Here is a 24,127-nt window from a genome sequence, read left to right as displayed (position 1 = left end):
CCTTTAGTTTACCTATTTCAAAACATGTCTCACCAGATAATTTCACTTCAGGCATGTGGTTAGAATGAAAGATCAAATGTCTAAAGTGCTGTGCTTACAAACCATGTGTTCTCTTGGTGTCTGGTTAGATAATATGGGGCTTATTTTCTGGCAGAGCAATGTCAGGCTCTTTTGATGTTAGCCAGAACTGGGTGGAGTTTCTTATGCTCCAGTCACTTTGGCTCAAGCAGGGCACTGTGCACTGGTGAATTTGTTTTCAGTCCTTTACTGCCATTTTTTTTTTGTTGCCTTTTAATAAAGTTGAGCACAGTTATAATTGAGCACTTGATTTATGGAATAAGAGTCATACCTATTCACATTGAGGGTCTTATATGAGTTTTGTTTATTAATAGCTAACTGAATCAATGAAACTGAATTGTAAGTAGCTCAAAGAATAAACAACCTGAGGAATCATTTAACATAGCACTCTCATTTTACAATTAGGGAACTTGCCCCAGAAGGTGACTCACTCAAGGCTACAATGTCAGATTCAACCAGTACTTCAGTGAAACATAGCATTTTCTGTATTCAGCTTTCAAATTCTCTTGTACTTTACCCACACATCCATTTAGTGTTACCTTTTTATTTATACAGATAGAAGAAGAATGATCAAGGAGAGATAATTTTTTTTTGAAAGTAGGTACTTCTTATTTACAAGGGTATGTTTTTTGGTTTTTCCGAATATCCAGATTTGAAAGCAATTCTGTGTTGTGTCTTTTTGTCTATAAAATATGTAACTGAACATTTAAGGCATAACTGAATATTAAATAACATCAAATAATTCTTTGTTAGTGAGATTCATACATGAATTTATTATAGGATGGAACACAGAATCATTTAAACAAATCTATAGAGCACTTAAAAAGCATATTAGACTTGTATGTCTTGTAAGATACAATAAATAGTTGGGTGTGGTAGTGCATGCCAAGCCTAGCAACTTGGGAGGCTGAGACAGGAGGGTTGTAAGTTTGAGGGCAGCCTCAGAAACTCAAGTGAGGCCCTTAGCATCTTAGCAAGAACCTGTCTCAAAAAGAAAAAGGTCTGGGTATGTGCTTCACTGGTAAAGAATCTTTGGCTTCAATCCCCAGTGCCAAAACAAACAGAAAATCACATAAACACAATAACTAGAAAATTAAGTAATCTTGTTAATTTATTGAAAACTGAGGTTTTCTGACTAAAATCTTATACTTTCACTTCCAACATTACTAGCCCTGCTTATTCTATAAGTAGAGTTTGTGTGCATGTGTTTTTAAGTCATACTTCTAGTTATGTGTGGGACAAATAAAAATAGCTAAACCATTGAGATGCAGATGCTGGGTGGTTGGCTTGATGCTCTCAGTCAAGTGACCTTCTCACTGTCCAATTTTGTTATATTCTATCAGTTTTGCCTTCTGGCAAATTTACAGTTAATCCAGGAGCTGGTGTGGGAATATGTGCAGGTAGGGATCTAGGGGGAGAAGGTTTACTGTGGATTAAGAAGCTGCTATTTGAGAATCTACAATCTGTTAAATAATATTTAAAATGTATTGGTGTTTTCATTCATGTATGCTAGCCAAGTGTTCTTCCATTGAGCGACATCCCCAGACCTTTTTAAAAATTTAATTTCCAGACAGAGTTCCTCTAAGTTGCTGAGCCTCAAATTTGTCCTCAAACTTGCAGTCCTTAGGGGAAGTGTTGAGGAGTAATATGGACCAAATTATATTGTTATATTTTGCACATATATGAATATGTAACAAAAAAGTCCCATCATTATGTACAACTGAAATGCACCAGTAAAAAAAAATGTGAAAAGAGAAAAAATAGATGTAAAAAGTACAAAACAAACAAACTTGCAGTTCACCTGCCTCAGTCTGGCTACCTGTGTTCTAAATCAGGAAAAATATGAGTAGATTGCACTGTGAGACTTCTGTAATATGTCTAGAGGGAAATTTTATTTTTGGGCCCTTATTGTATGTTATTAAGGATAGTACAGATGTTCCTTCATATTTCTTTGACCATGAAACAGTTTAATTGTAGACATCCTTTATTGTTTTTAGTATGGAAAGCTCTCAAAGGCTAATCTGGTAACAGTTGTTCTCATAGAAAAGGGAAAAGCAATGATTTTTTTTGTGGAATCTGTCGACATTAGAATTTGTCAGGTTTTTATCAAACTCTTTTTTTAAACATTTTTTTTTAGTTGTAGATGGTCACAATATTTATTTATTTTTATGTGGTGCTGAGGATCTAATCCAGGGCCTCACACGTGCACGGCAGGTGCCCTACCACTGAGCCCCAGCTCCAGCCCCTATCAAACTGTATAATAATATTTCAGATATAAAGTAGTATGGGCAAAGGACTGGACTTCCTACCCACATTGATGTGTTGTGAATGGGTTCTGGGTATGCCGCTACTACTGTCTTAAGTTGAAATTATATTTGAACTCTTGTTTATGATTCCCTCTGAAAAGCTGCTGAAGCCTAAATTTAATAGTCATTATTCACTAGCGGAATTCATAATTTTAGTAGTGAAATTCAGTTTGATATTGCATTTGCTGCAGACTCTTGTCATGCCATAGGATTTCTAATTCCCACTCCAAATAGAGTTTACCTCTTTTGGCAGCAAAACTACCTTCTTTTTTTTTTTTTTTAAACTGCCAGTTTTTGTCACCAGTTCCACACTGGTAAAAGTATAATTATTGCTGGTCATGTTGAGTGTGGACTGGGATGGGATGGGAGCAGCTCTAGAGAAGAACGCCATAGTGCTGAGTTTACCCAGAGCTGGAACAGATTTCAAGAATGAAAAGCTGTTCAGGGCTGGGGATGTGGCTCAGTGATAGAACACTTTCTTAGCATGTATGAGGCCCTGGGTTCAATCCTCTATACCAAGAGAAAAAAAGATACTTAATAGGAGAAAAAAAGTTGGTATGGGAATAATTTTCTTTATATGTTTTTGGAAAGACCAAAAACAATGGTTTTATTTAGTTGACATTTAAAAAATTATGTAGGGCTGGGGATGTGGCTCAAGCGGTAGTGCGCTCGCCTGGCATGCGTGCGGCCCAGGTTCGATCCTCAGCACCACATACAAACAAAGATGTTGTGTTTGCCGAAAACTAAAAAATAAATATTAAAATTCATTCTCTCTCTCTCTCTCTCTCTCTCTCTCTCTGTCTCTCCTCTCTCTGTAAAAAAAATAATAATAAATTATGTATACTTAAGGTTACAATGTGATGTTTTTGTATACTTGGTGAAATGATTACTGCAGTCGAGCAAATTAGCATATCCATCTCAACTAATTACCTTGTCTGTGTGTATGTATGGTTAGAGTACCTGGAAACTATATACTAGATTCCACATATAAATGAGATTATGAAGTATTTTTGTTTCTGTCTGGCTTTTTTCACTTGGTATAATGTCTTCAAGTTTCATCCATGTTGTTGCAAATGAAAAGTTGTTTTTAACGGATGCATGATATTCCATCACACACACACCCATGATTTCTTTACCCATTCATCCATTGTGTTAGTCATCTTTCCATTACTGTAACAAATTCTTGAGATGATTAACTTACAAAAATTATTTTGGCTCACATTTTAAAAAGTTTCAGTCCTTGATTGGTTTGCTCTATTCCATTAGACCTGTGACAGTACATCATGGTGGGAGTCTTTGGCCAAGTAAAACTGCTTACCTCTTATCCAGGAAGTGGGAGAAGAAGAGGGAGGGCCTGGGGTTCCATTATCCCTTTCAAAGCCAGATCCCCAAAGATCTGAAGGTTTCCCACTAGGCCCTTCCTAAGGCTTTATAACCTCCCGTAATGCCTATTTGAGGACCAATGCTTTAACACATGAGCCTTCCAAGGACATTTAAGACCCAAACTATAGCTTCCATCAGTGTATGCTTAGGTTGTTTCCTTATCTTGGCTAATCTGGATAATGCTGCAGTGAACATTTGAGCACAAGTATCTCTTAATTTACATTTTTGAGACCTGAATTAGTATAGTACTACTATGACAGAGTTTATGGCTTCAAAATAAACCTCAGGTTTGAAACGCAAATTTATAAATAATTTAATTCATAATAACTTTACAAAAGCGAAGAGTGATGTTTACCACTATTCTTTAGGAGTTGAATTGAAGTTGGTGTAACATTTCTGTATGCATGAAGCAAGTTTTTATTGATTTGAAATATTAGATTTGAAAAAAAGATGTAATTAAGGAATTCAAGCCACAGGAAATTTACTTTAACTTTTTATTTTTTATTTTTGTAGCTGTAGATGGACATCATTCCTTTATTTTAATGTGGTGCCTCACATGGGCTAGGCAAGTGCTCTGTCACTGAGCTACACCCCCAAGCCACAGGAAATTTAAATATTACATTTGTTTTAAGAAAAGGATTTAAAAAAAATCTACCATTTTAAAAAATGATGAGATGAGCATATAAAACACTAATTTTCCAGACAGTGGGAACTTGAGCCTCTCTCTTGCTCAGCCCACTCCACTCTATCTTAAGGAGTGCTACCTTTGCTTTCAATAAATCTAGACTTTGCCTGTTTAAAAAAAAGGGGGATGGGTCACTCATGGTGGCGCACACCTGAAATCCCAGCGGCTCTGGAGGCTGAGTCAGGAGGATCAGGAGTTCAAAGCCAGCCTTAGCAGTGGTGAGATACTTGGCAACTAAATAAAATATAAGCAAATAAAATACAAAATAGGGCTGGAAGTGTGAGAGCGGTCAAGTGCCCCTGAGTTCAATCCTGCTACCTGCTCAGTACCTGAGGATTGAACCAGGACCTCATAATACTAAGGAAGTACTCTTACACTGAGCAACAACCCCAGCCCAGTTATTTATAATTCTTTTTCTTTTTCGGTACCAGGATTGAACCCAGGGGTGCTTAATGACTGAACCACATCCCCAGCCCTTTTTTATATTTATTTAGAGACAGGGTCTCACTAAGTTGCTGAGGCTGGCTTTGAACTCACAATCTTCCTGCCTTAGCCTCCAAAGTCAATGGGTTTACAGGTGAGTGTCACTGTGCCTGGCCTTATTGAAACTCTTGATCAGGAATTAAAGTAACTACTCCAAGTAGGAAGCCTGATATTAAAAAGTCACATGGAAGAAGGCTCAAATTTATTAAAATTTTGAAAAGGTTTTATTTGGAAGTCTATGTAAATTCAGTATTTAATATCTTTCTAAATCTTGATATTTTATTTTTTCTTATATAGTATAGGGAATATATAATGACTATTTTCACCAAGCCCCATATACATCTGGACAAATTTCCTCCAGCATTCCCTGTGCTGGAAAAATATCTTATTTACTAGCATCTGCTTAGAAGAAACAGATCTTGTTCCCAGGCTTCATTATCCCATCTGTACTTTGTTTTGTATAGTAGAATTCAGTAGTTGATGCTATTCAGTATTTAAACACCTATGCCTTCAACCTTACACTTTGACCATTGAAACATACAGCAAAGCCTTTAGGTGTTGGATTTGGGTTTTGGGGATAGAATGACCCCTGATTTTTTAGGGTTCTGGAAAATATTTGCTTTGTACATGTTTTATAATTGTGGTGGCCACACATCTTGGTGTTAACAAACAAACAAATAAACAAAAAAAGAATAATGAGTGAAAAGTTCTGTGACTTTTATATTTCTAGCAAAGAAAGGATAGTGTAAGTGGGAGGACAGGATGTGTGAGAACAAGACTGAAGAGAATGACTACATTCCTCACTGTGTCCTTCATTTGTTGTGGAGAGGTAGATGGTTGAGAAGAGCTTGAAAGGAAACCCTGACCATTTGGTGGCTTGAATCATAATACATTTTGACTTTTCAAAAATTTGGGTTAGCAGTCGGGTGTGGGTGCACACCTGTAATCCCAGAGACTCAGGTTGCTGAGGCAGGAGGATCACAAGTTCAAGGCCAGCCTTGGCAACCCAGTGAGACTTTTAAGTAAACTAGCAAGTCTATCTCAAATAAAAGGACTGGGGATGTAGCTTAGTGATAAAGTGTCCATGGGTTCTATCCCCAGTATTTTTTTTTTTTTTTTTTTTAGGGCAAGATACATACATTGAGATTGGTTGTAGGCAACTGAAGTAGATTGCCTGATTAAGCAAAAGAAAGATTTGTGGGAAGAAAATTCATTTCTCCTTGAAAGAACAGAATGAGCCTTCTTTTCAGAGTGTAGTCACAAAATTGTCCTCTTCTAATTGTTTTTTTCAGACTTTTAGTTTTAGCCCTAATCCTGTGGGGATGGGGACTAGGTTTGTTTGTATTGGGTGAGATCAGAAGAATAAATTTATTGGTGAACACAAGCAATGATCGTTACACTATGCAACTAAGGATTGCTATTTGACTTACATTTACCCACTCAATAGTATGGCTCATAGTTCACCTTATCCTTATGAGTCTCTTGGAGTTTGTAGTAAATTAGACTCTTTGAAAGCAGGGATAGTATTGTGTATTATGTTTGTACTCTGCAAGTACTTAATGTTTAGTTTATTGCAGCCCTGATGGGCTCTTTTTACTACATGATTTTTGTATTTTCCAGGCTAGCCATCTCTAGTTGTTCCTATAATAAATTATACTTCTTAGCTTCAGATTATCTTTGAAAATTAAGAGTTTGGGATTCTATGAAAATGGTAATATATGTGGCCATCTTCCTTACCTAATTCAGGGACATGTCTGTATTTTTCATGCCAGTGCTGAAGGTTGTGGTTTGGTGGATGGGGCTATCCCATGTGACTGGTGAAGGAGAACTCATTCGGAGAAAAGGCCCATACTCAGTCTTTAGTCAGAAAGCCTCTTTCATTCACCTGATAATAATGTAATATATTTTATGGGAATATTCTCACCTGACCTCTTTTTGTATTCTTTTAAAAAAACTTTTCTGGAACATGATTTTTTGGTATTTAATAAAACATTAATAAAAAGGAGCTGGGATTGTAGCTCCTTGGAAGAGTGCTTGCCTGGCATGTGAGGTAGTGAGTTAGATCCTCAACACCACATAAAAAAAATAAATTAAATAAAGGTATTTAATTTTATTAAATGGGAAAAAAAGGCAAAATGCTTTTGCGTTACTTTTATCATTTTTCAAATAAGGAAGCCTCTCTTTTTTATTTTTTTTTTCCAGATGTTGATGGACCTTTACTTTATTCATTTATTTATATGTGTTGCTGAGAATCAAACCCAGTGCCTCACACATGCTAGGCAAATGCTCTTCCACTGAGCCGTAACCCCAGCCCTACCTGTAAAATTTTTTATTATGCCTCTTTTTTTAAAAAAGGCAAGGCATGAGAGTGTCTAGAAAAATCTTTCCCTTTGCTGTGCTCATCAAATGAAGTATCTCTTTCCCCTTAAACAGGCAGTTGCAACAGTACAGAATGGCTGACCTCAGTCTTGCAGATGCATTAACAGAGCCACCTCCAGAAATTGAGGAAGAGATAAAGCGGGACTTCATTGCCACACTGGAGTCAGAGGCCTTTGAGGATGTTGTGGGGGAAACTGTTGGAAAAACAGACTATATTCCTCTCCTGGATGTGGACGAGAAAACTGAGAACTCTGAGTCAAAGAAGAAACCATGCTCAGATACCAGCCAGATTGAAGGTAAGTATTTAAGGCAAACTGAAAATATATATGTTCAGAAAGTAAATTGGAGTTTATGATTTGGGTCATAATCTTAGAAACCCTGAGGAAACTCATTCAAGTTTTCTAGTATAGGCTAGTAACTTTCTCTTTACATTTCTTTGTTAGAAACTGGAGAGACAGACTCATTACCTTTTAATTAAGTGTGTGTTCATGAGACTATAAATTACTTTGTGTTCATAAGACTATAAATTACTTTGTGTGTGTGTGTGTGTGTGTGTGTGTGTGTGTGTGTGTGTGTGTGTGTTGGGGCGTGGGGGGCTTGTGCATGCTAGTCAAGCACTCTACCAGTTGAGCTATTTCCTGAGCCCCTATAAATCACTTTAATTCTAAAGTTTCTTCTGTGATATTTCAACTCTTATATAATCTACTTCTTAATTTCCTTACTGTGCCTTTCCTTTGAAAAAGCCTTGTAAAGTTAAATACATAAAATTATGTACTTAAATTAGAATTTATCTTAGATGGGAATGCGGCACCATTTATTGTTTTTAGAGTCACTTCAGGTCAGGATTAAAAAATGGATTAAAGTCTTTAAAAGAGATTTGCTGTTTTTATATATTTCTGAATCAGATTTGCTAAATATTTGGTTGAGGATTTTTGCAGCAATATTCATGAGGGATATTGGTCTTTCATTGTCTGGTAACATCTTTGTCTGGCTTTAGAATTGAGGTCATGCTGACTCCATAAAATGAGTTGGGAAAATATTCCCCCCTCTTTTGTTTTCCAGAATAATTTGTATGTAATGGATATTGTTTTCTTCTTTTCAATGTTTGATGGAATTCATCAATTAATCCATCTATGCCTAGTTTTGTCAACTTTTTAAAACTAGGAATTAAATTTCTTTGAGATAATAGGTCTAACTAGGTATAGTGGCACACAGCTATAATCTAAGCTACTTGGGAGACTGAGTCAGGAGGATCTCACCCAGTTCAAGACCAATCAGGGCAGTTTAGCAAGACCCTCTTAAAAGGAAGAAAGAAAGAATGAAAGAAAAAAGGGAAGGAAGGAAAGGAAGGAAAAAAGAGAGAGGACTGGGGATGTCCCTCAGTAGTTGAGTGCTTGCCTAGCATGTGCAAGCTCCTGGTTTCAGTCTCCAGTTGAAGAGCGAGAATAGGAGGATTATTTAGGTTATCTATTTCTTGTCAAGTGAATTTTGGTAATTTGTATCTTTGTCTCCCCTCACCTCCTTTATATCCATTGGGGATTGAACCTAGGGTATCATGCATACTAAGCAAGTGCTTTACCATTGAGCTATATTCTTCAGCCCTAATTTGCATCTTTCTAGGAGTTCCTTGGTTCATTTTCTCTAAGTTGTCAAATTAATGGAGATAAAATCTTTTTTAATGTTCTAGGGCCTATTGTTATGACCCTTCTTTCTTTCCTTATTGACAATTTGTATCCTTTTTCTTGGTAAGTCTAGATAGAGATATATCAATTATCTTGATATTTTTAAAGATTTAGCTTTTTGGTTCCATTAATTTTTTTCTACTGTCTTTCTGTTTTCAATTCTGCTCATATCTTTATTATTTTCTTCTTTCTTTTTACTTTGAGTTGATTTGCTCATTTTACTTACGGTGGCTGCATAGACAGTTAGTTAGAGACCCTATTTTTTTGTTCTTTTTTTTGGACCATGGATTGAATCCTGGGGCGCTTAACCACTGAGCCACATCCCTAGTCCATCTTTTACATTTTTATTTAGACACAGGGCCTTATTGAGTTTTTTAGGTTCTTGCTGAGTTGCTGAAGCTGGGTTTGAACTCAGGATCCTTTTGCCTCAGCCTCCTGAACTGCTGGAATTTTAGACATGTGCCATCACATGCTGTCCCATGGATTTTAATATGTTGTATTTTTTATTTCCATTCAATTAAACCTAGTTTCCCTTGTGAATTTCTCTTTGAACTGTGGTTTATTAAGGATATTTCTTAATTTGCAGCATTCCGCAAGTTTTCAGATAGCTTTCTGTAATTGATTTTTTTAGTTTAGTTCTATAGCTATCAGAAGATATCATTGAAATTTTAGTTTATTTTAATTGTCAAGGTTTGTTTTGTGATCTACAGTAAATTCTGTTTGGTCAATATCCTGAAAGCCTTAAAATAATATGCATTATGCTATTATTGGTTGGAATGTTAATGTTAAAGTGTTTGGTTTTCTGTGTCTTTATTGTACTTCTGTTTACTTGTTCTGGGAATCTCTGAGATTGAATTCTGTGTCATTTTGTATTTTAATTCATAAGTTCTTTCAGTTTTGGTTTGTGTTTTTGAAGATCTGTTATCACATGTATACATCTACATTTAGATTGTTATGTCTTCCCATCTCACCTTTTTTTCCTTTATGAAATATGTATACTCCCTACTTCATCCTGGGGATCCTGAACAGAGCCTCACACATGCTAAGCAAGTGCTCTGACATTGAGCTACAGCTCCAACCCCATGTCTTTCTTTTAGTCTTCCCCCAGGTCTGCATCACCAGGGCTATAGCTCCAATGGAGACCCTCTGATCTTCCATGCTGCCTCAAGCCTTTTAAAAAACTCATCTAGTGAAGACAGTCATCCAAGTAGGTGTGAATCCATTGGGTAATTGTGGATCCCAGGGATTCTTCAGTTAGCTGAACTTTTTCTACCTGCTGATATTGCACCTAGCATCTCTTTATTTGGATTTTTACTACTTGGTGGTCCTAAGTAGCCCTCTGGTGAATTCCAAGTTATGATTCAGTGGTTGGTCTGGCTTTTTCTTGTTGGGATAGAGGTGACATTGCCTCTGTCTTCATATGGAAGATTTATTTGAGGAATGAGGGTAACCCCAAATCATTAGGAAAAATGTTGACAGTTTATTATCTAATTGCACCATATAAATATTCATTCTAAGAAAAAAAATTTGCTTTTTTTTTTAAAATACTATCTCTTCTCCTCCTCATCTCTTCCTCCCCGCCCCCAGCCCATCAGTCACTGGTGGAAGAATCTTGCTTCTTATCATTTTCTGTTTTCCTTTAGTTGTGTATTGCTTTCACCATCTAGGACTGAAGGACAATGAAGTAGTAACAGGAAGTTTTCTTGTACTTCATTTTCAGTGGTTTGATCCACATCACATTAACTTTATTTATGAGGAGGAAAGTTGTTTTATGTTTGTTTTTGTGATTCTGGGGATCAAACCCAGGGCCTTGTACATGATAGACAAATGCTCTACCTCTGAGCTATACTCGCCAGCCCTGGGAGGAAAGTTTTTTCAGAAATTGATTTTGCTTATAAAGATGATTAACCCCTTCCCTGCTATTCTATTAAGTTTCATTTTAACAAGGTTTCCTTTTTTGTTTTTTTAACCCACCCCTTCATTTGCCTTTTTTTTGTTGTGTGTGCACGCACGTGCGAACGTGCATGTACAAACCCAGGGCCTCCTGCATACTAAGGAGGCATACTCTGAGCTAGCTGCAGTATGTAAATAATTTATTAAAAGTTCATTAATGTAGAAATTGGTGGCAGTGATTACTTGAGAAAGAGAACTGGCCGGCTATGGTGTAAGGGTTGGGGAGAGTCATTTTTTTTACTGTATATTCTTTTGGCTTAATTGGATTTTTTATATATGCATTTGTTAACGTGTTCAAAAAGAATAATAGTAAAGTTTATAAGTGCAATGTCTTAAATTATTAAATACCATTTTTTTCCATGTCAGTGTACTAAAGTTTATTTTTATAGAAGCCTGGGCTGAGAATAAGGGAAATGGAAGGTAGTTATTTGGAGACATTGAAGAAGAAAGGAGAGGAGTTTCTTTATTAGATACTTGAGAAATATAGAGCAGTGAGTGGCTTTGCTGTGAATGGCAATTTCCCTTCTGTGGGTCTGATTTTTATAGATTATCAGACTGTCAGTTTTGCCAAAATGATTAATTTCACTTTTGTTTTTTATCTAAAACATTCTAAATATGATGTTCTTTCTTCTGAACATTTCTTCAGAAGTGACAGAAGGACTCTAGACTTTTTATGTTTTATTATACATCTAGCTTTTTAAGTTTTATTTTCTTTTCGGAGTAGGTTCAGTAAGATATCACTGGTGCTTTTATGATAAAATTTTGCAGCAGTCTCAGGCCAACCAGTGGAAGTTTTATTAACCACTTTCCTGCATCTAGATACAGAAGGGTCAGTTGAATGGGTTACACGTAATAGAACTCTTTGGACAATGGTGTTTTTATTTCCTTAAATTCTTATACTCCCACCCTACTTTTAACCTTCAACTTAAAAATGAAGGGCAAGAAAGCAGGGCTGCCTTTATGTTATTTAGCACAATTTGGAATGTTGCTTTTCCCTCCAAGTACAATTCCTGCACCAAACATTTTAGGTTCACAGTGTGAGTGTCATGGATGCTTGTTGCTACTGAGTTTGATATTGTTTTTAAGTCTTGTCTGTTTACATACTGTACACTTTCTTTTTTGTACTACTGGGAGTTGAATCCAGGGCCTCATGCATGCTAGGCAAGCACTTTACCACTAAGCTACATCCCTAGCTCTACTTTCTTCTTTTTTACTCCCTTTACTCATAAACTATCCACATATACCTGGGAATAAAAGCAATATCAAACTGTATATCTAAAATGCCTTTCATTTAAAAATAATAATAAAATGCGTTTCACCTTAGAAAACAATTCTCAATTGCTCGCTCTCTCTCTCTCTCTCTAATAATTTTTGGTTGTAAATACATCATTCATTCATTCATTTATATTCGGTGCTGAGAATTGAACCCAGGACCTCACACATGCCAGGCAAGTGCTCTACCACTGAGCCACAACTCCAGCCCCACAGTTGCTTTCTCTTAATGTATGTGTTACTTCGTTTTTTGTTTTGTTTTGCTTCAAAAATAGTATGTTCATACTGATTGCTTGCTATTAGCAGTATTTCTCTCAAATGTGAATAACTAAGAAATAATTCTTGTTTTTCATTCAAATGAACATTTAATGTACTGTTTACCCACAGAACAAATAGTTTTCAAATTTGTGGATGAGTCACTTACATTTTTCTATACTCTGCTTAAATAGTTCTACTTGTGATGTTAATAACATGCATTCTTCTCCACATTCCAAGAGGACTTTGAAACTAAAAGCTATTTCTGTCATTTATCTATCCATCTATTTATCTATTTATTTATGTAGTACTGGGGTTTGAACCCAGAGCTTCACTTATGCCAGTCAAGGGCTCTATCACTGATCTACACCCCCAACTCCTAAAAACTTATTTCTTTTTTTAAAAAAATATTTTATTAGTTGTTGTTGGACCTTTATTTTTTATTTTTATGTGGTGCTGAGAATCAAACTCTATGTCTCACACATGCTAGGCAAGCGCTCCACCACTGAGCCACAACCCCAGCCCCTAAAAGCTCTTTTCTGTACAAGAGGGAATTAACGTAGATAGTGGTTCTCAAAGTGTGGTCTTTCCACCAGCAGTATCAGATCATGTGAGTGCTTGTTCAATGGGTAATTCTTGGGCCCATGCACAATCAGAAACTCTGGGCATGAGGCCTGATTTTGACAAGCTCTCACAGATAACTTGGATGCACATCTGAGATTGAGAAGCATTAATCCAAGTGAAAGGGCCTAAGTAAATCCTGGCTTTAAAGGGTAATAACTAGGTATTGCAGTTTTTTTGTCCAGCTGAGTAGACTCCTTCTATAGAACATTACAGCCAATCAGTTTGCCACTAGAGGGCAGTGTTGGCCTAATGCAGAAGAGAGTACTGTTGGATTCAGACTGTGGAATATCAAAAACTGATTCACTATAGTGCTTTCACATGGTACCCATGTTCTGAGCTTACTGATACTTTCCTTCTGTGCCAGGTTGATTTTACAGCTGTGGGAATTTGAAATCTCTTGGAAAGAGGAATTTTAAATACGTATAAGTTGAATATCCTTATATCTTACAGAATGTAATGTTTCAAAAATATGTGTGCTATTTTCAGTGCTGTATATATTTAGCTGAGAGTTTTCACTTCATGAAGTAAGGGTTTTCTGGGGATATCAGTGAGAAAAGGCAGTATTTAGAGTCTTTTGGGTTAGGGTTTACTCAGTAATGTGCAGCATTCCAGTGATTAGAGTCCAGCAAATCTTAATTGGAAGAGAAGTTTGGAAGCCTTTTTCCTAATCTGAAATTCTTTTTTCTTTCATTTTAATTTATTCTGTTAAAATTGTTTATTTCTGCATTAGCTTTCACAAGTATGCCTGGAGTAGTCTTAGATCTTGTAATATCATCTAGCCAAGCTTTTTTTTTTCTCCCCAAAGGTTTAGTCAGAAGTTTATTTAGGGAAGCAGAGACACTCAAGGGAGAATGTGGGTTATCTTGAGAATAAGCAGCTTTTGGGGTAAAGCGGGAATACACTTTCGAGGGAGAAAGTGGGCCATTTCCAGACAGAGAAAAATCTAACCAAGATTTTTATGTAATAAAAAAGTAAACCGATTACAGTATTCTCAAAATGTTATTTTACAGTTTATTGATCAATTTATAGGTCCTTAGAGTCAGGAACATATTGTTGGTCAATTTATAGTTAGCCGTGAGAATAACAATAGTTATTAACATTTATTTAGCACTGAAATTTGAGAAGTTTGTCTTTTGTAGTGTGCTTAGTCTCACTTTGCAGGTGAGGCACCTAAGTCTTTTTTTTTTTTTTTTTTAAAGAGAGAGAGTTTTTTTTTTTAATATTTATTTTTTAGTTTTTGGCAGACACAATATCTTTATTTTGTATGTGGTGCTGAGGATCGAACCTGGGCCGCACGCTTGACAGGGGAGTGCGCTACATCCCCAGCCCCCGAGGCACCTAAGTCTTAGCAAGCCTTAGGCATTTGATCATTTAGTTAATGATAGAACCACAACCTGAACCCATTAAAACTCATGTTCTTTCTGTTGAACCTACAATTTTCACAAATGCATACTTTCTGCTTGACTCACTATCTAATAGATACTGTAACAGCTAAAGATTCACTTATTTAATCCAGCAAGCAGAATTCTTAAAAATATTAATATTACATATAGAAAATTTAAATGAGAATTCAATTTCACTTCAATAAAGAGCACAAATTTCAGGGATTCTGCTCCTAGAACATGTGAGTTTGTAAAGACTTCACTTTCGTAAGCAACTGTTTTTTGTATCTTCCCTCTGTTCAAACTTTCAGCATTTGCTCTCAGATTCATAGTCTCAGCTGATGACCTTTAGTATATAGAATCAATAGACCAAATTAGAAGAGATCCACATAGTCCCATATATATAAATAGCCCTCTAATCTACCTTCATCCATGTACTTATGCTCTTCTGTTGTTCTGTAGAGAATGAACTGCCTTTACTCTCATTCCAGGGCAGTATTGTGGCAGTTGTCTTTTCTGTCTTTTGCATCATCAGTTCGATTAACTTAACTGGGCCTTTCTTTAGCATCAAACAGATTGTAATTTGTTTTCCATCATTTAAAAAAAAAAAATTCTAGGGCTGGGATGTGTCTCAGTGGTAGACCATTTGCCTAGCACGCAGGAAGCCCTGGGATTGATCCCTAGCACTGAAAAAAAAAAAATCTAGCCAGTGCTGTGGCATGTGCCTATAATCCCAGTGACTTGGGACATGAAACAAAGCAGGAGGATCCCAATTTCAAGGCCAGCCTGGGCATCTTAATGAGAACCTATCTCAAAATTAAAAATAAAGAAGGACTGGGGAATGTAGTTCATTGGTACAAGTACCTCTGAGTTCAGTCCCCAGGAATGCAAAATAAATAAATAATTAAAAAAAATTGTCACTTCTCTTTTAAAGAAGTGACAGGATAAAAAAAAGTAGAGGAGATGAATGTGTGATTGAGATAGAATCCCCCCACCCACAGCAGTGGGGAATTGAACCCAGGGGATTTGAACCACTGAGCTACAGTTCCAGTCCTTATTTCGAGGCAGAATCTCACTAAGTTGCCCAACCTCCCTCGAGTTCTCTTTTTGCCTCAGCTGTCCAACTTTCTGGGATTATGTAGTGTGCCACTGTGCCTGGCTTCCAATTCTTTTTCACCCATTTGCTATAGAAACCACATGCCATTCCACCAAAAGGGTTCTTACTAAGGTAAAAGACCTTTTCCTTGCTAAAGATGAATCGAGGATTATTGCAAGAATTTTGGCCCTAGCAAATGAGAGAAAAGAATCTCCATCATTTAACATGGGCAGGCTATAGAAGGCATAAAAACATAAGAAATTCAACTTGTATATTCAGCGAAAATTACTGTTAGTCCACATGGAGAAGATGATAGATAGCTTGACGAAAGTCTGGGGTTCAGGAGAGCTCTGGGCTAGAGATACACATCTGAAGGTCAATTTATTTAAAACTTTTGTTAAAGCTTTTTTAATCCTTTTTTGGGGGGGCCAGGGGGTTATCAGGAATTGAACTCCGGGGCACTCAACCACTGAGCCACATCCCCAGCTTTATTTTGTATTTTATTTAGAGATAGGGTCTCATTGAGTTGCGTAGCACCTCACTTTTGCTGAGACTGGCTTTGAACTCATTATCTTCCTGCCTCAGCCTCCTGAGCTTCTGGGATTACAGGCGTGTGCCACTGTGCCAGGCATGTAATCCTTTTTTATATTATTATTATGTTTTGGCTGTGCTGGGGATCAAACCTAGGACCTTTTTTAATATTTATAAACTTTCATATATAATTTTAATTCTATATTCATATATATATATGAGAGAGAGGTATCCAATGGTAACCCTCAGCCTAGTCCCTAACTCAGAATTAAACCTAACCCTACCCATAACCATCAGTCTTTTATATAAAAATTATAATTATTACTTGGAATACCCATATATTTTTTTGCATATATATTCCTTTATGTTTATAAACATATGTATTCTAATGCTAAATAAAATCCTCATAAATTTTATATATATTCAGTTACATATTCATCAAATATATCTAAACAACAGTGTAAACATCATCTCAAAAAAATCAACAACATAAAGACCCATGTACATTTAAATATTTTCACATATGTATTTATATTGAATTCATATATTTGGATAATAAGGTTTAAAACTAAACTAATGCAAACTATTTTTCTAAACTTATTCCTATACCTACCACTATCCCTCACAGAAACCTCTATACATATAAACCATAACAATTTATATGAATGTACCTATATATTATGGAATATAGCTAATAAACATTGTTACATATAAACAATATTTTTCATGAATATTTCTGTATATTGTGAGATATATATTTAAAAATTCACATACAAATCCATATATATATATTCATGTATGTTCATTTGTGCAGGTTTACTCTATCTTTAACACAAAATTTAACAGTTCCCCTTACCATAAACCTAACTAGAGATAAAAGCACATGTAATTATGTTTTTATATATAATTTTACTTATATGTTTATATTAGTATATTTTTAAGCTGTAACTCTAACCACAAAGCTAATTTGTAACTCTGAGTTAACCCTAAACAAAAGCTTTCATGTATAAACTATAAATATTACTTTGAATATCTATTTTATTTTTATGTATGTATTTATATAAATCATTATATATGTTTTTATGTATATATGAGACTATAATGTTAACCGCAATCCTGTCACTACAAGAAACCCAAATCTTCTAAACTAAACTGTAATACAAATGAAAACACTAAACATACTCCTGTATATTTATAAATTTTTCTATTTTTATATTCTTTCTAGTTTTATATTGTTTTTATATTATTCCTATTTTTATATACTCATACATAATATATATTCTTATTAACTGTATCTAACTCTAACTGTATTCTAATATTAATCAAGAATTCTTAATCCCTATGACTACAGCTGAAATTCACAGTTATAACTCTAGGTGCTTAATTTAAAAGATTATGCAGGGCTGGGGTTGTGGCTCCATGGTAGAGGGAGGCCTGCATTTGATCCTCAACACCACATAAAAATAAATAAACAAAGGTATTGTGTCTAACCAAAAAAAAAAAAAAAAAGATTATGTAGGGGCTGGAGTTATGGCTCAGTGGTAGAGTACTGTACTGGCATGTGTAAGGCACTGGGTTTGATTCTCAACACCACAGTGAAATAAATAAATGTACTATGTCCATCTACAACTTAAAAAAAAAAAAAGATTATACAAAGACTTAAAAGCTATTCTAATTCTACCCAATCCGTAAATCTAACCATACTTTTTGACATATAAGTAAACTACATAGGCCTATATGTTCTTTACTCAAACATAAATCTGTTATGAAATGTGGTTTGCATTCATTTTGGTTTATTTTTGTTTTTTAACTTGACTTGGTTTCTCCTTTGATTGGTGTTTCCTTTAATGTGGTTTCTTCCTTTGCTGATTTTCATCATTTTAAATTTCCTCCTCATGCAATATTTTCCTGAGAATACTATGTAGTGCAGAATTTCTTGTTGTAAATTCTTTTAACTTTTGTTTATCATGGAAGGTTTTTTTGTTTCATCATCAAATCTGAAGCTTAATTATAAGATTATTGGTTGGCATCCATTTTCTTTCAAAGCTTGGTATGTTTTGTTCCCTCATCTTCTGGTTTTGAGGGTATGGGTTGAAAAAATCTACTGAAATCTGAATTGGTTTCCCCCTATATGTAATCTGAAACTTTTCTCTTGTGCCTTTTAAAATTCTATCCTTATTCTGTATGCTAGGCATTTTCATTATAATAAACCTTTATGTGGATGTACACTTGATGTCCTGTAAGCCTCTTTGATTTTCCAATTCATTCCTTGTGCTTGGGAAATTTTCTGACATTTTGTTAAAGAGATTGTGCATTCCTTTGTTTTGTATCTCTGTGCCTTTTTCTATCCCGATAATTCTTAGATTTGGTTTTTTGATGTTATCCCATAATTCTTGGAGATTCTGTTCATGGTTTCTCACCATCTTCATTGTGTGGTCAACTTTATTTTCAAGATTATATATTTTGTCTTCATTGCCTGAGGTTCTGTCTTCCAAGTGATCTAGTCTATTGGAGATGCTTTCTATTGACTTTCTTTCTTTTTCTTTTTTTTTTTTTGAGAGAAAGAGAAGATTTTTTTAAATTTTAATTTTTATTTATTTTTAGTCATACATGACAGCAGAATGTATTTTGACATATAATACATACATGGAATGTACATACATCAATCATATTGTCTATTCTATTCTGCTGCCCTTCCTATCCCCACTACTCCTCCCCTCCTCTCCCATCCTTTCTCTCTATCCAATCTAATGTGACACACTTTTTTTTCTTTTTCTCATTACAACATCATATATGTATTCTGTATAACAATGAGGTTCTCCTTCCATCTTCCGTGCAACTCCCCTTCTCCCTCTTTTTTCCTCCCACCTCTCTTTCCTATTTAGTGGTAGTCTAAGAGAGAGAAGATTTTTTTAGTATTTATTTCTTGGTTTTCAGTGGACACAGCATCTTTATTCTATTTGTATGTGATGCTGAGGATCGAACCTAGTGCCCCGCACATGCCAGGCAAGCGTGTTACTGCTTAAGCCACATCCCCAGCCCATCTATTGACTTTTTTTTTTTTTTAAGAGATAGTGAGAGAGGAGAGAGAGTGAGAGAGAGAGAGAATTTTTAATATTTATTTTTTAGTTCTTGGCGGACACAACATCCTTGTTGGTATGTGGTGCTGAGGATCGAACCCGGGCCGCACGCATGCCAGGCGAGTGCGCTACCGCTTGAGCCACATCCCCAGCCCCCATCTATTGACTTTTTAATTTGGTTTATTGTTTCCTTCACTTCAAGGATTTCTGTTTGGTTTATTTTCAGAATCTCTGTCTCTTTCTTGAAGTAATCTTTTTTACTTGAATTTGCTCTCTTATCTTTGTTAGAGCAATCAATTGTTGCCTGTATTTGCTCTCTTATATCATTACTTGCTTTGCAGATCATTTTAATTATGTACATTCTGAACTCCTTCTCTGATATTTGATCTATTGTGCTGTCAATGGATTCTATTATTGTACCATCTTGGTTTGTTTGGGGCACTTTCTTCCCTGAATTTTTCATGTTGTCCATGTGTCATCCTCTCTAGCAGTGCGGATCCAAGGTATTACAGTTTCTACCCTATAATCTTGTAGTGTCCCTGCAGGTAACCCCTTTAAGGGGGGAGATCAATATTTACAGCACCCAATGCAAACAGTATTCACCTGTAAACCATATACCTCTTATTTAGACAATTAAGTTTTGTTGCAATAAACAGAAATGGTGTCTACTATTTATATATGTAGTAGATTTCCGTTGGGGTCTACAGTTTCTAACGGTGGACAAAGAGAATGTGTGGTGGGGTATAGGATGTGGGGTTTATGACGTAGGAGGTGAGAATATAGAGGTATTAGATCATAAGAAGAGTGAAAGAGGAATCAAGAGAAATAGGCTAGCAGGGATACCTCTGGTGTAACCAAGCCTGCCAGGGACCTTGGTGATGGTCTTCCAGGTCCTCGTTGTTGTCTCTAGTTGTTCCTAGTTGTTGGTAGTGACAGTGTCAAATCTATAGTTACATTGATGTTAGGCTTCCAGGGCCTAGCCGGTGTCCTATGCTGGAAGCTGCCCCAACTAAAGATGGTGATTGCGGCAGCGGAGGTGTTCCTAAGATGGAGGTGACCGCTTTCAGAGATGGGGCTGAGAGGGCAGGCTGTGTGATGATGTTCAGAGATGCAGTGCTACAGAGGGTTGCTGCCTCCAGGTGCTGTCTGTTGCCCCGAGGTAGAGGCTAACACGTCGGGGGTGGTATGGAGGTGGCTGCAGTGTCCCAAGATGGAAGTGGGCTGGGAGATCAATGCATTGGTAGATGGGGGGCCACAGTGTGGTCTTCTCCTCTGTGCCTTCGTGGTCCAATCTAGGGCTTCTTGTATACTTCCTTTCTGAGAGGGGTCTAATTAAGTTACCCAGGCCAGCTTGAATGTGAGATCCCATTTCTGCCTCAGCTTCCCACATCCCTGGAAACACAAGTGGGTGCCATCATACCTGATTTATCTTTCACTTTTATCTCCCAGTTCTTCCAGTTAAATTGATATTCTTTATTTGGTCTATCTTGTTTTTTTAAGTGGTTCTTGTTGGTTGCTCCTGAGATTACAGAATGAATGGTCTTCTCACTGAGAAGTTTATGTAAAGGATTTCTACCTTGGATTAGTGGGGGTCAGCGAATTAGTATTCATTTGTTATCTTCCAAAGTAAAGTCTTGCATTTTATATTTTAGTAGTACAAATCCTAGATTTTCACTTAAAAGAAATGTGTCTGAGGATCTTGAGAATGAAACATACAATACATATTGCAGAGTGAAATGTTATGGTCAAAGCCTTTCAGAAAAGGTGGTGCATTCCCTGAATTGATCTATATATTTAGTGCATTTGAAATAAGATCTCGTCAAGATTTTTTAAAAAAAATAAATCAGCAATTGGTCCTAAAATTTATATGGAAAAGCAAAGGGACAAAAAACAATTTGGAAAGGACTCAAGTTGGAAGACTCACATTACCTTATTTTTTTTAAATTGTTGATAGACCTTTATTTTATTTATTTATACGTGGTGCCTCATACATGCCAGGGAGGTGCACTATCACTGAGCCCCAGCCCCAGCCCCACATCATCTTATTTTTAGACTTACTGTACAAATCACACATAGAGGTACACACCTGTAATTCCAGGAGACCAGCCTGGACAATTTAGTGAGACCCTATCTCAAAATAAAAAAGGCTGGGATGTAGTTCTGGGATAGAGCCCTTACCTAGCTAGCATAGGTGAGGTGCTGGGTTCAATCTCTAGTACAACCCCTGCTCCCTACCCCCAAAAGACTTACTACTCAAATAGTGTAATTAAGCAGTTGTCTTGGCAAAATGTATAGACTTAAAGATCAGTGGAAAAATAAGAGACCTAGAATAGCTGAAGACCTAGAATAGCACTTTTCCTTAGCAGGAAAAGTGAAGCAGGTGGCATCACTATACCAGACCTTAAACTATACTACAGAGCAATAGTAACAAAAACAGCATGGTATTGGTACCAAAACAGGCTTTTAGACCAATGGTACAGAATAGGGGACAAAGAGACTAATCCAGAAAACTACAATTATCTTATATTAGACAAAGGTGCCAAGAACATGCATTGTAGAAAAAATAGCCTCTTCAACAAATGGTGCTGGGAAAACTGGAAATTCATATGCAACAAAATGAAATTAAACCCCTATCTCTCACCATGCACAAAACTCAACTCAAAATGGATCAAGGACTTAGGAATACAACCAGAGACCCTGTGTCTAATAGAAGAAAAAGTAGGCCCTAATCTTCATCATGTGGGATTAGGCCCCAACTTCCTTAATAAGTCTCCTGTGGCACAAGAATTAAAATCAAGAATCAATAAATGGGATGGACTCAAACTAAAAAGTTTCTTCTCAGCAAAAGAAACAATCTGTGAGGTGAAAAGAGAGTCTACATCTTGGGAGCAAATGTTCCCCTCACACATCAGATAGAACACTAATCACTAGACACCAATAAAACAAATAACCCAATCAATAAATGGGCCAAGGACCTGAAGAGACACTTCTCAGAAGATTATGTACAATCAACAAACACATGAAAAACTGTTCACCATCACTAGCAATTAGAGATATGCAAATCAAAACCACTTTAAGATTTCATCTCATTCCAGTCAGAATGGCAGCTATTATGAAGACAAACAACAATAAGTGTTGGTGAGGATAGGGGGGAAAAAGTACACTCATATACTGCTGGTGGGCCTTCAAATTGGTGCAGCCAATATGGAAAGCATCATGGAAATTTCTTGGAAAATTGGGAATGGAACCACAATTTGACCCAGCTATCCCTCTCCTCGGTCTATACCCAAAGGACTTAAAAACAGCATACTACAGGGACACAGCCACCTTAATGTTTATAGCAGCACAATTCACAACAGCTAAACTGTGGAACCAACCTAGATGCTCTTCAATAGCTGAATGGATAAAAAAAATGTGACATATATACACAATGGAATATTACTCAGCAATAAAAGAGAATAAAATCATGGCATTTGCAGGTAAATGGATGGAGTTAGAGAAGATAATGCTAAGTGAAGTTAGCCAATCCCCCCAAACCAAATGCCAAATGTTTTCTTTGATATAAGGAGAGGGAGCATGAGAGGAATAGATGAACTCTAGATAGGGCGGAGGGGCAGGAGGGGAAGGGAGGGGGCATGGGGTAATTAATGATGTTTGAATGTGATGATTATTAGTATTCAAAGTACATGTATGAAGACATGAATTGATGTGAATATATATACAACCAGAGATATGAAAAGTTGTGCTCTATATATGTAATAAGAATTGTAGGGGCTGGGGATGTGGCTCAAGCGGTAGCGCGCTCGCCTGGCATGCGTGCGGCCCGGGTTCGATCCTCAGCACCACATACCAACAAAGATGTTGTGTCCGCCGAGAACTAAAAAATAAATATTAAAGAAAAATTCTCTCTCTCTCTCTCTCTCTCTCTCTCTCTCTCTCTCTCTCTCTCTCTCTCTCCTGTCTCTTAAAAAAAAAAAAAAAAGGATTGTAATGTATTCCGCTGTTACATATTTAAAAAAAAAATCAATGGAAAAGAATAAAATAGAAAGCCCTGCTGGGCATGTTGACGCAGTCTGCTAGTGGCTCAGCAGACTGAGGCAGGAGGATTGTGAGTTCAAAGCCAGCCTCAGCAAGGGCGAGGCACTAAGCAACTCAGTGAGACCCTGTATCTACATATAATAAATAAATAAATAGCCCAGAAATAGCAGCACATATAATATGCTTAATCGGTTTTTTTTTACAATGTTGCATTTTTACCCTTGGAATTCAGTAGAATAAAGATTGTCTTTTCAACAAATGATGCTGAACAATTAAGTACCCATATATAAAAATACAAAACTAGACCCACATCTTATATTTCATATAAACTTTAACTCTGAAGGTATCAATAGGCCTTAGTGTGAAACTTAAGTATGAAAGGTATGAAACTTTTAGGAGAAAAAAATTCCTGTGACCTTGGGTTAAGCAAATTTGTAAGATACCTATCAAAAGAACAATCCATGAAAGAAAATATGATAAATTAGACTTATCAAAATTTAAGATTTTTGCTCTTTGAAGAGTATAATTAAAATCAAAGTATAAGTTAAAGACTAGGAAACAATATTTTACAAAACTCAAAGGATTGATATTCAGAATATATAAAGAATTATCAAGACTCACTAATAAAAACTTAAACAATCCAGCTAAAAAATATGACCATTCTGTTTTCTGAAGAAGATAATAGAGTGGCAGACAAACACATGAAAAGATGTTCAGTATCCTTAGTTAACTTACAAAGAAGAAAAATAAGGCATTGTTTCTAAAAGTGATGTTAGAGACTGCTATGTAGCCCTTATGTTCAGGAGCAATGAATGGTACTCTAGATTTCTGAGTCGGAACTGTTTCAAGTGGTCCTGTGTCCTCAGAGCATTTGATTTGAACCGCAGATTATAACCCTGT

The 24,127-nt window shown here is 36.2% G+C and overlaps 1 protein-coding gene across 14 annotated transcripts in view; it reads left to right on the top strand.

Annotated features, from left to right (window-relative positions):
* The window catches only part of Map4 (microtubule associated protein 4), a 168,424-nt gene that overhangs the window by 54,681 nt on the left and 89,616 nt on the right, over positions 1-24,127 (top strand). For all 14 annotated transcript variants that reach the window (XM_026389764.2, XM_026389765.2, XM_077796306.1 and 11 more), the window contains exon 2: positions 7,369-7,610. In XM_026389764.2, coding sequence (XP_026245549.2) covers positions 7,369-7,610 — 242 coding nt within the window. The remainder of the gene's footprint in view (positions 1-7,368; positions 7,611-24,127) is intronic.

Source organism: Urocitellus parryii, chromosome 3 (assembly GCF_045843805.1).
Source record: "Urocitellus parryii isolate mUroPar1 chromosome 3, mUroPar1.hap1, whole genome shotgun sequence".
In the NCBI taxonomy this organism is placed as follows: domain Eukaryota; kingdom Metazoa; phylum Chordata; class Mammalia; order Rodentia; family Sciuridae; genus Urocitellus; species Urocitellus parryii.
This window is presented reverse-complemented; position numbering and strand designations above follow the sequence as displayed.